The sequence below is a fragment of the Carcharhinus amblyrhynchos genome, chromosome 14 (assembly GCF_965287045.1).
Source record: "Carcharhinus amblyrhynchos chromosome 14, sCarAmb.v2.hapA, whole genome shotgun sequence".
Taxonomy (NCBI): domain Eukaryota; kingdom Metazoa; phylum Chordata; class Chondrichthyes; order Carcharhiniformes; family Carcharhinidae; genus Carcharhinus; species Carcharhinus amblyrhynchos.
The window spans coordinates 35,298,353-35,314,654 of NC_137337.1; the positions used below are offsets into that span (position 1 = coordinate 35,298,353).

Consider the following 16,302-nt stretch of genomic DNA (forward strand, 5'->3'; position numbering starts at 1 on the left):
GGCGAGGCTCGCAGAACGTATAAGCCACGGGCAGCCAAGGCAGTAAAATCAGGATCTTGGTGTTGGGGGACTAGCAGGGTAAATACATGGAGTTAAGGGGTTCAGGCTTGAGTGGGATTGTTGTCAGTGCAGACTCGATGTGCCAAGTGGCCTCCTCCTGCACTGTAAGGATTCTGTTCTGTAACTTTCACCCCTTCGTATTCTAACCCCTTTGAAATGAATGCGAACATTCCATTCAAATTATTTTTGCCCCTTCCACAGGCTTTCGGTACTTGGATCCCTAAATATTTCTACCTCTCACCGTTCATCACTTCTGATCATTTAAAAGATAATAAGTAAATCGTGAGCATGAGCATATGGGGCAGAGATATCACCAATCGTAGAATCCTACAGTGCGGAAGGAGGCCATTCGGCCCATCCAGTCTGTACTGACTCTCCGATAGCATCTTACCAAGGCCCAACCCCCCCCATGCCCTAAAACCGTAACCTCGTGCCATAACCACCCTGCTAATCCTCCTAACCTACACATCTTAGGACACAAAGGGGCAATCTAGTACGGCCAATTCATCTAACCCTGTACATCTTTGGACCATGAGAGGAAACCAGAGCACCCGGAGCCCTGGGGAGAATGTGCAAACTCCACACAGACAGTTACCCAAGGCTGTAATCAAACTAGGGTCCCTGGCACTTTGAGGCAGCAGTGCTAACTACTGTGCCCTATCATCCTCCATCACTCCAGTGAAAGCTCCACAGTGTTTAGGATGCCCTAAAATTGTTTTACAGTTAATGAAGTGTTTTTCAGGCGTGGACATCAGTGTACTATATAAATGCAGCAGTTAATTTTCGCATAACAACGTCACACAAACAACAATGTGACAATAAACAGATGATCTCTTGCTGTTGTTAGCTGAGAGATAAATATTTGGCCAGTACACCTGGGGAATTGCATCTACTAACGTCCTTGTGGGATTAATTGCAATCACCTGAAAGGGCAAACAGGGCCTTAGTTTAACATTTCATCCAAAAGACAGCGGATGAGATTTGCAATTCTGACAGTGTCACACTCCCTCAGGGTGAGCATACATTATGCACTCAAGCCTTTGGAGTGGAGCTTGAACATAAAACCATCTGACTCAGAAGCAAGAGTGCTACCGTTGAACCAAGGATGACACCAGAGTTGATGGTGCCCCTCTGTTTCTGACTTGTGTCATTTTGAACCCTGTTCTCAGTTCCTGGTAAGTGGAATTTGCAGCAAGGTTGCCACCTGCACCTTGCTGATTGTGCAGACTGGGAAATCAGCCACCTCTCATGCAGGTCAGCACCGTTCTGGTGAGACGTAGCAATGGTGGAATGGAGCTGTGTGTGGGGGATGATGTGGGAAGGTTGGGGGGGGCGGGGGTCAGTCAGCAATGGTGCCCCAAGTGGCAAAGTCCTCCTGGCCCAACCAAATCAAAGTTGAAAACACTGTGGTTTTGTAGGCATCTTCCCCCAGTTCTTTCAGACTGCTTGCTGGGCTGCTCACTTTCTGGGAAAAATGAATGTGCATGATGCACACTATGTCTGTTTGTATCTTTAAGGTTAGAAATTTGGTCCAGCAATTGGCATGAGACACTAATTTGCACATTTAAATCTCTTTACCAGCCTGTTTCAGGTTCACTGTACCACTCACCTGAATGTTACCTCAGGTGGACTTAAAGTTTAAAGTTTATTTGTTAGTGTCACAAGTAGGTTTACATTAACAATGAAGTTACTGTGAAAACCCCCTCGTCGCCACACTCTGGTGAATGTTCGGGTACACTGAGGGAGAATTTAACGTGGCCAATGCACCTAACCAGCATGTCTTTTAGATGGTGGGAGGAAACTGGAGCAGCCGGAGGAAACCCATGCAGATGTGGGGAGAACGTGAAAACTCCACACACAGTGACCCAAGCCAGGAATTGAACCTGAGTTCCTGGCATTGTGAGGCTGCAGTGCTAACCACTGTGCCACCGTGCTACCCCTTAGACGATGTGGCGGAGGTGTGCAACTGAATCATAATTGACAGTTGCTCATTTTTCAGAAAGCCAGCAGTTAAAATGTCAAAGATGAAAAATTTGGGTAGATCAAACCAACCCCCATATTAAATTTACCTTCACTTGCTGCCTGCCATGGGATTCTGCATCTGCATCAGATGCTTTGTGACTCTCTGAGCTCACATAATAGCTGATATTTTTGGAACTCTATTTCACGTGCCCTATTTTTTTTCCTCCTGTTTCTTTTCTGCTGAGATTCTCTAAGTAATTCATTGATGGCCTGTTTCTTGGTGATTTGCACATGAAAATGGACTTCCAAACTTACACTCTTAATGAGTAAATACATTCATTAATAAAAAATTCAAAAATGATGAGTTAACTCTTTAAATATAAAATGATATGGTAAACACTGCAACAAAAATATGTAAAATCTATTTCTGTTTAAGATTTTTTTAATACATGGGATATGAGTATTGCTGTCAAGGCCAGTGTTTGTAGCTCATCCTTAAATGCCCAAGGGAAGCTGGTAGAAAACCCTGTCTCATTCAACCATGATGTGGAGATGCCAGGTTGGACTGGGGTGGGCACAGTAAGAAGTCTTACAATCCCAGGTTAAAGTCCAACAGGTTTATTTGGAATCACGAGCTTTCAGAGCGCTGCTGCTTCATCAGGTGAGTGAAGGAGCAACACTCCAAAAGCTTGTGATTCCAAATAAGCCTGTTGAACTTTAACCTGGTGTTATGAGACTTCTTTCAGTCATTGCAGTCCATTTTTTGTAGGTGTACTGACAGTCCTGTTAGGAAGGAGTTCCAGGTTTTTGACTCAGCAACAGTGAAGGAAAGACGAAATACTTCCAAGTCAGGAGAAGGTGTGTGCCCTGGAGGTGGTGGTGTTCTCATGCATCTGCCGCCCTTGTGCTTCAAGGTGGAAGAGGAATACTTTTGGAGTCCTCTCCTCTGGTTAGCTGTTTAATTGTCCACTGTGATACATGACTGAATGTGGCAGGACAGCAGAACTTTGATCTGATTTGTTGGTTGTAAAATTGCTTTGCTCTATCGCATGCCATTCAGCATGTATGTAGGCTTTTATTGCAGCTTCAGCAGGGGTTGGCTCTTTGTGTTTTGGTAGGCATGGTGTTGTGCCTTGCATGCTGTCCTGCACTGCACATTGAACCAGGCTTAATGGTAATGGTAGAATGAGGAAAAGGCCGGGCCACATCCACGACACATCAAACTTCCTTTGTCCATTCAGAATAGAACAAAGTAGGGTGCAATTCAAAAAAGTGTATTTGGAATTCATTAAATATTTTTTGTAAACCAAACCTTAATGGGATGATGTCACAAAGAACAGGGTTGTGCTCTTTTACCTTTGCGTATGCCCAAAACTCAGTCTCAACCTACTTCATGGGTTGGCCATCTATTGCTATGCAGGCTGAGCTCCAAATTAAGTTCTCCCTACCCAATAGAAGGAAAGTTGAAAATCCCGGAAGGAATGGGGCTGTTGAACCAGAAGCAGTGACCAAAGGACCCCAAAGAAACTGATTGTTTTGTAAACTTGATCAAGTGTCCTGCTGAAGGCACTGACCAAGACATCAGCGAGTGAGTTCAGCTGACTGGAGGGAGATTATATCACCACAAGCCATTTTCCACAGAATTGTAGATGCAGGAAGGTCTTGATTCCTTTTGGATATTTCCATTCCAACATACTCTAAGTTCAAGAGTCACTTGAATTTTGACTAGAATTGTATTTCCAGTGGCAGCAATTCAAAAGGTTACCATGGTGTTAGTGAGCAAATTTTATGACAGTGTTTGTTTTATTTCTCTTACTTAGGATCGCAATGCTTGGCTAGGTCACTATGATGAGCCTTTGACTGGCTTCTCCTGGCGTGGAGGATCAGAGCGAGAAACAACAGGGATACAGATATGGAGTGAAGTGTTTCTGGTGGACAAACCTGATGGAGAGAAGGTGAGAACAGATAAAGAATTGCATAGAATTTACAACACAGGAGCAGGCCATTAGGCCCAGCTTGCCTGCGCCGGACTTTATGCTGCACACTAGCCTCCTTCCCACCTCTCTTCAGGATTGGCCTTCAGATACTGTGGTAATTCTCAAACTACCTTAAGGTGTAAGGACAGTAAGAAGTCTCTCAACATCAGATTAAAGTCCAACAGGTTTATTTGGTATCACAGTCTTTCGGAGCGCTGCTCCTTCATTAGGTGAATAGAGCCATAGTACAGACCTTTGCATGTTTTTCTCCCCCTCCTTGATGTGGACATTTCCCCTCCCAGCTGGACATTTCCAGCATTTGTTGATTTTATTCTAACTTAAGATGTTAACAGCATACAGGAGAATAATTAGAATTCATAATCACATTGTTAGATTTGGTCTTTTTATAATTATTGGGTTGCAGAGGCTATTCAATGAATCCTTTATGTAACAGAGATATAGGCCTGAATTTCTTTGTCCACTGGGCCTTGGAGGTTCAGGAAATGGGCTAGAACCGCATTCCCGGCTGCGATAGAGCACATCTGCACCCTGGCTGGCCAGTTAACACGCAGCATGAAACATGTACCGGGAAAGGCTCAGTGCAGCTGGAGAGGATGCAGGCCAGTGTTTTCAGTGTGCTCTCTCAGAGGAACAGCCACTGTGGAGGTCTCTCAGGGAGCTGCTGACCGGTGAAAAATAAATTAGGATAGGAAAAGTGTGTCTCAGCAGCACATTCAATCACAGAACTCCATCCGCAGACACTTATAAAAATTTCCTTTCAACACGTACAGTTCGTCCTGTTCTGGATCGAGTTTTCAGCTAAAACATGAAGGCCACCCTGGCCAATCGGTCTGCTCAGCAACCGTGAAAAAAGACAGGCCACATAAAATGAGCCCTTAATTGTACAAATTGCTGCCTTGATGGTTGACAGCTATGCTTCTGACATTCATGCATACCTGCCAACCAAAATATTGTGTGTGTGTGTGTGTGTGTGATGACAGCAGGATGTATGCCCAATATCATTTTGCGTGATTTCACACACTTCAGGGTTGGGCACGTGCCCACCACAGCAATGTAAAATTCTGGCCATAATGAAATGATTAGGATTGTATAATGATAATTAACATCATTTTCTTTAAAATGCACTACTTTCCTTTTCCGTTTTCTTTTTCTAATCAGAGGGACTAGATTATTCTGCTTTGCAATTGTGCTGGTGCATCTGTAGAGTTTTTTTTTGCTGTGTTTGCTAGATAATATTGCCATTTACTTGGTTTTCAAAGTTCACGAACAGTTCTGTCTCATTTGCAGGTTGCAGTGCTGCTGATGGACACCCAAGGGACATTTGACAGTCAGTCAACTCTCAGAGATTCTGCTACAGTATTTGCACTTAGCACCATGATAAGTTCAATGCAGGTAGGAGAATCTGGTTCTGAGATTTCCAATTCTGACCTTTTGAGTAGCCTCAAAATTGGAAAAGTGAAATGGGAAACTATGTAGTGTGTTGGCATGAATGCTGACACAACAGTGAGCATCCAGCAATATCACTCTTCCATTCACTGAACTGTTGTAATACTCTGAAATAATTGTGCCTTAAATTTAACTTGCTGCGTCTTTTCATGTGATGCACTAGAACTTAAATAAAGAGCTACGAAGAAATGACTTTAGTCCCCTTCAGAACAGAAGTGGTTGTGTCCTCCCAAGCATAAAAAAAAGAATAAAACAAAAAGCAAGATAACTGTGTTGATTGGCTAACACTTCGGTGATAGAAAATGCATGGTCTTGAAATTATGATATGTTTTGAATCCAATGCCACATGAATTCAGTCCATGTCATTTCCATCATAATGGACAGCAAAAGGTGTGTTACAGCAACTGGAGGAGCCAGAGTAACAACATTGGGTTGCTCTGCAATAAATGCATTTTCCTTTTGTCAAGGTTTTTGTCAAGACTTTAGCAATTTCTACCCTTGCTTTCCTCTGTATCCTTAGAAGCATTTGATCCAAACAGTTTTATATACAACAAGTCTTTCTAATACTTTTGTTAACATTTTGAGTCTATTTGACCTTTTACAAATAGAAATGTGACAAATTATATTGGGGGGGGAGTCAAGAGGGCAGTGATAGGTCTGAGTTAAGGAGAGATTGACAAAGATGTCATGGACATGAGACAAAGGGACTGCTAATGGTGCCATTAGGGACTGAAGAATGTTAATAGTGGCAAAGGTGGGATAGCAGAATGTGCTAACAGGAGAACAGAGGTCAATGCTCAGTGGGAGCAAAACTGAACAACAAGGGACAGTAGCCATGTGGGGGAGGGGTGGACAAGCCAAGGGAACCAAATAACAGCAAGCAAAAAAGAGGAGCCAAGATGGAGGGGAAAAGTCACAGTTTAAAGTGGCTGAACTCAGTGTTGACTCCAGAAAGCTATAACATGCCTAATAGAAAGATGGGGTGTTGCTCTTCCAGTTGGGCATCACTGGAATATTGCAGCAGGCCGAGGATGGACATGTAGGCATGAGAGCAGCATATTGAGTTGAGATGACAAACAACCAGAAGGTGGGAGTCATACTTTCAAATGGAGTGAAGGTGTTCCACAAAGCACTCACCTGGCCTGCATTTAGTCTAGCCAATGTAGAGGAGGAGATCATATTGGGAACAGTGAATACAGGAAACCAAATTGAAGGAGATGCAAGTGAAACACTACTTAACCTGAAAGAAGTATTTTGGCCCTTGGATGGTGAGGAGGGAAGGGATAAAAGGACAGGTATTGCTCCTTCTGCGATTGCATGGGAAGATGCCACAGAAAGGGGAATGTGCAACATCTGCCCTTTTACTTTGCTTAGTTTTCACTTCTCTGAACTTTCTACATTTAGCCTGTTTCTGACTCGTATCATCCACCTAACATCTGTCACCCGCATACTTTTTCTGTTTTATCTTAATCTCCATCTGTCGTCATTCAGGGAACTCTGACTTTGCTTGCTCTACCATTCCCTAGGTTCAAATTTACCTCGATTGCATCAAACTATCTCCTCTTTAAAGACAACCCATTGTTTAGTTGCAAATGTGCCTTCCAATCTTTGATTTGATTTTAATTGGGCCAGATCCCTTCTTACCCCACCGAGGTTGGCCCACTTCCAACTGCTTGCCCTTTCCATTGTCAACTGAAACTTGAGGATACAATGTTCATTGTCCTCTCAGTGTTCCCCTACTGACACTTGATCCACTTGTCCAACCTCATTACCAAGAATTAAATCCAGCATTGCCTCCTTCCTTGTTGCACTGGAAACATCCTGATGTAGAAAATTCTCTTGAACATATTTTACAAGCTGTCCCTCCTCTCTAACCCCTTTAACCTTTATGATGCCAATCAATGTTAGGGTGATGAAAGCCTGCCATTAAAACTACCCCATAGTTTTTGCACTTTCCTATAATTCCCTTGCAATTTTTTTTTAACCTGTATCTTTTTCACTCATCAGTGGACTGTAGAGTACATCCAGTAATGATACCACTACAGTTCCTTAATTGTAACTAAGTAGATTCTGTCCTTGACCCCGGAGAACAGCCTGTCTCACCAGCACAGTAACATTTTTCATGATCAAAACTGCCATCCTTCTTTCTTTCCTCCCTCAATCATAGAATCCCTACAATGGAGAAGGAGGCCATTTGGCTATCTAGTCTGCACCTACCACAATCCCACCCAGGCCTTATTCATGTAACCCCACATTTTTACCCTGCTAATTCCCCTGGCAGTAGGGTTAATTTAGCGTGGTCAATCCACCTAACCCACACATCTTTTGAATTGTGGGAGGAAACCGGAGCACTCGGAGGAAACCCATGCAGACATGACAAGGATGTGCAAACTCCACGCAGATGGTGACCCAAAGCTGGGAATTGAACCCGGATCCCTGGTGCTGTGAGGCAGCAGTGCTAACCATTGTGCCACCATGCAACCCTAATTTTCCTGACGCCCAGTATTCAGGAATATTTCATAGCCAGGTTTTGAACCAGGACTCCCACTATTGCTATGTCATCATGTTCCCACGTGGTCATTAGCACCTGAAACTCAATAACTATTTACCATGCTCTATGCATTCACATACCATGCATTTTAAACCTGACTTCAATCTTATTTGCATTCCCTGTTATTCAGATCTCAGTTAATGTCTTATTATTTTTTGCCCTCCTGCTATTTGCCTATCCCAATCCCTTAATTCAACCCAAAATTATTCCAATTAATCCTCGGTCAAAAATACTGAAAAACTTTAAATCTAATTTGAACGGCCAAACTAAATAAACTTTCATACACCAGCTGCAGGTTATGTAATGATTATGAAGAACACAAGCAGTTTAAATGTCATTGAAATGTGTTTGTACATATCAAAGTAGTGCAATCACTATTTATTTGTATAAAATTAGTTATGCAATAAAATATTATTAGTTATGCAATTAAACTAGTAACAATACTTTGTTTCATCCAATTCTTGTGAAGCTTGTTGGCATGAAATTATGCTGTCGCGATACGGGTTGTCTTCAAGCGCACTTGCACATCACAGTTAGTGTTCACCTTCACTCATTTCTGTGAATTTTATTGCTGAAAATTCAGTTTCACATCATGAGGCTGCAGAGGGAATCAACACTTCAACTGCTGGAGAAGAAGCAGGGCTAAATCCATTGGAGTATTCGCATCAAAACATTTATACCCCCTCATCCATGGTCCTCACTGTCTCCCTGTCCTCGCTGTCACCCACCCCACCCACCTGGACCCTTGCTGTCACCTCCCTGCCCTCCAGGGGCCCTCACTGCCCCATTCTCCCCCCACCCCCCAAGCCAGAGCCCTTGCCACCCCCACCCCCCCAGCAATGTTCCCCCCCTCCCGTTCCCTTCCCTCCCTTCCCAGAGCCCTTGCTGTCCTCCACAGAGCTTCATTCCAACATAAGGTCAGAAGTGGGGATGTTCACTGATGATTGCACAGTGTTCAGCACCATTCATGACTCCTCAGCTACTGAAGTAGTCCTTGTCCAAATGCAGCCTGGGCAATATGCAAGTCTAGTCTGATGAGAGGCAGTTGCCAGGCAATGACAAAGTGCAACAGGAGAGAATCTACCATTATCCCTCAACATTCAATGGCATTTCCATCTGAATCCCCCACTATCAACATCCTGGTGGTTGCCATCGACAAAAACTGAACTGGACCAGCCACATAAATACTGTGGACTGCAAGAGCAGGCCAGAGGCTAAACATCCTACCTGTAGCGAGTAACTCACCTCTTGACTCGCAAAAGCCTGTCCATCATTTACGTAGCACGTCAGTAGTGTGATGGAATACTCTCCGGTTGCCTGGATGAGTGCAGCTCCAGCAGCACTTCAGAAACTCGAAACCAGGGCCAAGCAGCCTGCTTGATTGCTATCCCTTCCACAAATGTTCAATCCCTCCACCACCAACACACAGTGGCAGCAGTGTGTACCATCTACAAGATGCACGACAGGAACTCACCAAGGCTCCTTAGACAGCAGCTTCGAAGTCCATGACTGCTACCATCTAGAAGGACAAGAGCAGCAGATACATAGGAACACCACCGCCTGGAAGTTCCCCTCCTGCCACACAACAACCTTACTTGGAAATATATCACTATTCCTTCATTTTTATTGAGTCAAAATCTTGAAATCCCCTCCCCAACAGCCTATGGTAATACTTGCACCACATGACTGCAGCAGCTACAGAAGGTAACTCATCATCATCTTCTCAAAGGCAGTTAGGCAAGGGCAATGAATACTGGCCTAGCCGGTGACTCCAACATCCCATGAATGAATTTTAAAAAAACGCCCTCTGACAGGATAGCCTGAAGCGCCAACTACAGCTCTCTGGCAGCCATACCTTCAGGTGGATGGGTAACTGGGAAATGAGAGGGGGCCTCCTGCTGCTAGGATGCTGCATCCAGCCACTTGGCCAAGCTTCAACCAAGGCAAGTGCCCTGCCCGCTGTTGAGAAAATTCCAGAAGTGTCACCACTTTGCCCTCCAATGGCCACTTAAATGCCTCTTGACTTTGGGGAACACGCTGGATGGAGTGCACAGTGGGACGGGTTTTGGACAGTATGGTGGCACAGTGGTTAGCACTGCTGCCTCACAGCGCCAGAGACCCGGGATCAATTCCGGCCTCGGGCGACTGTGTGGAGTTTGCACATTCTCCCCGTGTCTGCATGGGTTTTCGCTGGCGCTCCGGTTTACTCCCACACTCCAAAGATGTATGGGTTAGGTGGATTGGCCGTGCTAAATTAACCCTGGTGTCGGGGATTAGCAGAGTAAATATGAGGATGTGGGAATAGGACCTGGATGGGATTGTAGTCGGTGCAGACTCAATGGGCCGAATGGCCTGTTCCTGCGCTGTAGGAATTCTATCTTTCTATCTATCAACTTTCAAAAGTTAATACCACCCATTCTACTCCCTCTAGCCTCCATTTCTCTGCACCTTATTTTTTAAAAATTCGCTTTTGGGATGGGGCTGTCGCTGGCTAGGCCAGCATCTAATGCCCTTTCCCTTACTGACCTTAAGAAGGTGGTGGTGGCTGCTTTCTTGAACCATTGCAGTCCACGTTGGGTATGTATATACACAATGCTGTTGTGGAGAAAATTCCAGGATTTTGACCCAGTGCCAGCGATGACCTAGTTCCCAGTCAGGATGGTGTTTGACTGATAGGGGAACTTGGTGTTCCAATATGTTTGCTGCCTTTGTCCTACTAGATCAGGCAATCTCCAAAAAGAGATTCTAACAATATTTCCTTGGCACTCAATGGCTTTACCTTTGTGAAATCCCTGACCGTCAACATCTTGCGGGTTACCATTGAACAGAACTGGACCAGCCATATAAATACTTTGGCTGCAAGAGTGGGTCAGAGGCTTAGTATTCTGCAGTAACTCCTGACTCCCAAAGTCTATCCACTATCACAAGCCAGCAGTCCAATGGCCCGCAAAGCCCCTCCCCTCTATCTGAGCTGCAGAGCTACTGTTCGAAAGCTGATATGACACAGCTCGAAATACTGGCAAGTAAAATTCAAGACTTTGTGAGGTGCTGCTCTTCTAATCACAGGACAGTCCTTTCCCATGTCCGCTGTAGTGAGCCTGTCAGCAGCAAATAATAGGGAGAAATAGTCCGATTGGATAGTGAACATCAGCAGTAGTAAGCCCAAGGGAAGTGATGGTGTGGTGGGGCTGGAGCTGGGAGGCTAAAGCAAGCCAGGACTGGAGCCCAAGGAGCAAAGGCAACAAGGACCTGGGAAGGGAAGTTTTGGCAGACTTAAGGAGGAGACTGTGTGTGGGTGGGTATGGGTAGGAGGGTGTGTGTAGGAGTGAGGGATTGTGTGTGTGTGTGTGTATATCCTAGCCTCTGGTTTTGCACTCACTCTCACCACCAGAAATCGATACACGGACACACACACACCCCACCCCTCACAGTGTGTGAGCCAGATAAACTCCAACTGACCCACTCAGGTCATTTTTTAAATGAATTATCTTTTTTTTAACTTAACAGTTTATTGTTATGACATTGCTTTACTTTTCCTAGGAATTGTTTCTTTTCTTAATACCTCAATTTAATTTTGAAATTCAGTTTATTGTTCTTCTGAACGTTATCCTTCTGAAATTTGTTCATCAGCCTCTAAAGCAAGAAAAATATGTAGATGAAAAGGTTGGACAGGTCTGTCCCAGATTGATGAGGTTATGGGTTTAAAGTGCTGCCAAAGGAGACTTGGCAAGTGGCTGCGGTGGATGTTGTATATGTTACTCACTGCTGGCATTTTGTGTCACTGCTGGAGAGAATGAATGTTTAAGGTGGTAAAGAGAATGAATGTTTAAGGTGATAGTTGGGCTACAGATCCAGCAGATTGTGTTTTCATGGCTGGTATTGGTATTGAGCTTCTTGATTGTCATTGGAGTTGTACTTACCAGGACAACTGGTGAATATTCCATTGAACTGCTGGCTTGTGTCTTGTAGATAGTGGATAGACTTTGGGAGTCAGGAGATGAGTTACTGCAGAATTCTAAGCCTCTGACCCATTCTTGTAGCCAAAGTATTTATATGGCTGGCCCAGTTCTGTTCAATGATAACCCGCAAGATGTTGATGGTCAGGTATTTCACAAAGGTAAAGCCGTTGAGTGCCAAGGAAATATTGTTAGATTCTCTCTTTTTGGAGATGGTCATTGCCTAGTATTGTGTAGTACGCATGTTACTTCCCGCTTACCAGTCCAAGCTTGAATTTTATTTAGATAATGCTGCATAGATGGACTGTGTCAGGATCTGAAGATTCACAATCGATATTGAACACAATATCGATTGTGAATCTTCCCTGTGAAAGAGGGAAGGTCATTGATTAAGCAGTTGATGGTGATTAGGCTTAGGGCACCACCTGAGGAACTTCAGCAGCGAGATCCCGGGGCTGGGATAACTGACCTCCACCAACCACAATCATCTTCCTTAATGTTAATGCACTGGCAGCTAACCTTGCCTGAACATCAGTGGAAAAGCATTAGTGGCTTTGAAATTAAAGTCAGATAATCAGAATTCACATTGTATCAACATGTTTAAGCTAACAGCCAATCGTTGGTCATTTAATTGAGTCTCAGTGATAATTTAAAACTGACAATATTATAAAATTCTTTGTTATCTCAATAAAGCAATTGCCATGTCTTACTTTTCAGAAAGATAACGGCCCTTATTTCACTTTGTCCAGGTATATAACTTGTCACAAAATATTCAAGAGGATGATCTTCAGCATCTCCAGGTAACTGGACAACAAATAAAATCTAAACAAAGTAGCATTGTCTCTGGAAGCATAACTTGTTCACTTGAGTGTTGCTGTTTAATCTTCTTCAGCTCTTCACTGAATATGGACGACTAGCTATGGAAGAAACATTCCAGAAACCGTTTCAGGTGAGAAATAGTAAATGTTTAAACATTACAAAGTTGCCAAAGGCCAGTTTGCTTTAATATAATCATTTGTTGTTGCCTTTTTTAAAAAAAAATATTTTCTGCACATCAAGAAACATTATTTTTCACTGTATTTTGATTTGATTTATTATTGACACATATATTAACATACAGTGAAAAATATTGTTTCTTGCATGCTACACAAAGCATACCATTCATGGAAGGAAACGAGAGAGTGCAGAATGTAGTGTTACAGTCATAGCTAGGGTGTAGAGAAAGATCAACTTAATGCAAAGTAAGTTCATTCAAAAGTCTGATGGCAGCAGGGAAGAAATTGTTCTTGAGTCAGTTGGTATGTGACCTCAGACTTCTGTATCTTTTTCCCATCGGAAAAAGGTGGAAGAGAGAATGTCCGTCTCAATACATGTGACAATAAATCAATTCAATTTAACCAATTCAGTTCTCACTACCTCCAGTGCTGAGCAGCTAGCCTGGGAACCTGCTGCAGGGATTTTCCTTGCATGAATTTTGAACCAATCCACTAGAATATGTGTGAGAGTGGCAGAATGATTTGCTCTCCCCAGTGTCATATCTTCAGCCTCTGCTTTGGACTTTCCCTTATGGCTGAGTTGAGAATTAGATGCATGAACCCAGATCTTCTACACTCAAGATTTTACTATGTAACCTGTTAGAAATATATTGGGGATGATTCTCCCAGCCCACTGCGCTGCTTTTGTATTGCACCAGGCTGGGAGATTTGAGCAGAGGCCATTTCACGGGCTCCCTGCTGGGTGCCTCAGCCTCTACACATCTCTGGCAGAGGGTTTCCAACGTGGAGCTGCATATATTATTTAAATGAGAATTTAAATCCGATTGAAATCTTATCAGCGGGCCAAGGGCTGAAATCGCCTGGCCCACTAGCCTCTCCCCCATCCCTCCCCAGGAGTGTTTCATTCCAGTGGGATTTAATATAGCTGCCCACCTGCGGGGAGCTGGCAGCCCGACACGCTGGAGTGAAGGTGGGGTCAATTGAGGCCCCCCAGATGGTCAAGCGTGGTGGGGGGGGAGGAGGTGGGTGGTAGTGGGCGCTGCCCTTGAGTATTGCCACTTTGGCAGTGCCAACCTGGACCCCTGGCACTGCCCAAGGGGCAAATGCCAATCCCCAGGGGCATCTGGACACAACCTATTGGCTATTGGACAGTGCTGATGAAGCAGGGTCTAATGGGGCTGGGCCTCTGGGAGGGTGGGCGATTGGTGTGGGTGGGGGGGTCCTGCTGCCACTTTGCATTTGAGCTGAGTGATAGAGGGAGGGAGGTCAGCAATTGGGACTGGCCGTTGGGGTGGGAAGGGTCAGGACTGTGGAGGGGGTGGGAGTTCGAGGCGGGCCTGGTCAGGTCTGGAGTAAGAAGTCTGACAACACCAGGTTTAACCTGGTCACCTGGTCTGGAGGGCCAGCAGTCGGACCGAAGGAAGGTTGAGGGCTGGTCAGCAATCAGGAGGTTGGCAGTGTGGGCTACTGCGCATGCACCGATCTCTGCTATGACAGATTGACACATGTGCAGTGGCCTCCTTAGCGCAATGCTGCCAGCCTCTCCAGTGGGAATGCCCACTCATTTTCTGCGTGATTTATGCAGAGGCACTGTGCGGTGCTGAGGGTGTGGGGAAATTCATTTTGAAACTCCCGCTGAAGAAACCAGTGTGATTTATAGAGTCCTGGTCATAAAGGTTTACAGCACAAAAACAGGCCTTTCGGTCCAACTTGTCCATGCCATCTAGTTTTTAACCATTAAGCTAGTCCCAATTGCCCGCATTTGGCCCACATCCCTCTATACCAATCTTACCCATATAACTATCTAAATGCTTTGTAAAAGATGAAATTGTATCCGCTTCTACCTCTGGCAGCTCATTTCAGACACTCACCACTCTGAGTGAAAAAGCTTCCCCTCTGGACCCTTTTGTATCTCTCCCCTCTCATTTTAAACCTATGCCCTCCAGTTTAGACTTCCCTAACTTTGGGAAAAGATGTTGACTATCTAGCTTATCTATGCCCCTCATTATTATATAGACCTCTATAAGATCACCCCCAAAGCCTCCTGCACTCCAGAGAAAAAAGTCCCAGTCTGCTTAATCTCTCCTTATAACTCAAACCATCAAATCCTGGTAATATCTTAGTAAATCTTTTCTGCGCTCTTTCTTGTTTAATAATAGCCTTTCTGTAATACGATGACCAGAACTGTACACAGCAGCCCAAGTGTGGCCTTATCAATGTCTTGTGCGGCTTCAACAAGATGTTCCAACTCCTATGTTCAATGTTCTGACCAATGAAACCAAGCATTACGAATGCTGCCTTCACCACTCTGTCCACCTGTGCCTCCACTTTCAAGGAACTATGAACCTGTACCTGCTGGCCCAATTGATCAAGATCCCATTGCAATTGTAGATAACCTTTTTCACTGTCCACTGTGCCATCAATATTGGTGTCATCTGCAAACATACTAACCATGTCTCCTAAATTCTCATCCAAACCATAAATAACAGTGGACCCAGCACCAGTGCTTAGTACACTGGAGTCCCAGTGGTTGTTTCTGGAATTTCAACCCACAACCTTCTGACTCAGAGGTGACAACACAACTTACTTATATGACATAGTTTTGGCACTGTTAATATACATGACAGGTTAGAATTATGTTAACTGCAAAGTGATCAGCAGCAATAATCATTAACATTTGGAGGAGACAGAATTAATCTTCACTTGGAGAGGTAAGGATTAATCAGGAATAATCAGCATGGCTTTGTCGGGGAGAGATCATGTCTAACAAATTTCATTAAAATTTTCAAGTTGACTAGGTGTGTAGATGAGGGCAGTGCAGTTGATGTAGTCTACATGGACTTCAGTAAGGCTTTTAACATGATTCCACATGGGAGATTGGTCAAAAAGGTAAGAATCCATGGGATCCAAGTAACTTGGCAAATTAGATCCAAGATTGGCTTAATGGCAGGATGTAGAGAAGATGATGGTCAAAGGTTATTTTTGTGACTGGAAGCTTGTGTATTGTGGGATTTATGTTGGGTTTCTTGTGTTTGTAGTGTACATTAATGATCTGGAATAAAAGTAGGAGTGTGATCAGTAAGTTTGGAAAATATCAAAATTGGTAGAATGGTAAATAGCAAAGAGGAATATTATTTAATAAATTATGGGATGATAGATCAGCTGGTCAGATGGACAAAATAGTGGTAAATGAAATTTAAACCTGAAAACTGAGGTTATGCATTTTGGGAGGACTAACAAAGCAAGGGAATACAACAGTAGGACACTAGGAAGTACAGGGGACCAGAGAGAGTTTGGGCTGCATGCCCAGAGCTCCCTGAGGGCAGCAGAACATG

The 16,302-nt window shown here is 44.1% G+C and overlaps 1 protein-coding gene across 2 annotated transcripts in view; it reads left to right on the top strand.

The window, feature by feature from the left end:
• atl1 (atlastin GTPase 1) overlaps positions 1-16,302 on the top strand; it is a 75,188-nt gene that overhangs the window by 35,736 nt on the left and 23,150 nt on the right. For both annotated transcript variants that reach the window (XM_080202658.1, XM_080202659.1), the window contains exons 3-6: positions 3,843-3,977; positions 5,307-5,411; positions 12,722-12,772; positions 12,865-12,921. In XM_080202658.1, coding sequence (XP_080058784.1) covers positions 3,843-3,977; positions 5,307-5,411; positions 12,722-12,772; positions 12,865-12,921 — 348 coding nt within the window. The remainder of the gene's footprint in view (positions 1-3,842; positions 3,978-5,306; positions 5,412-12,721; positions 12,773-12,864; positions 12,922-16,302) is intronic.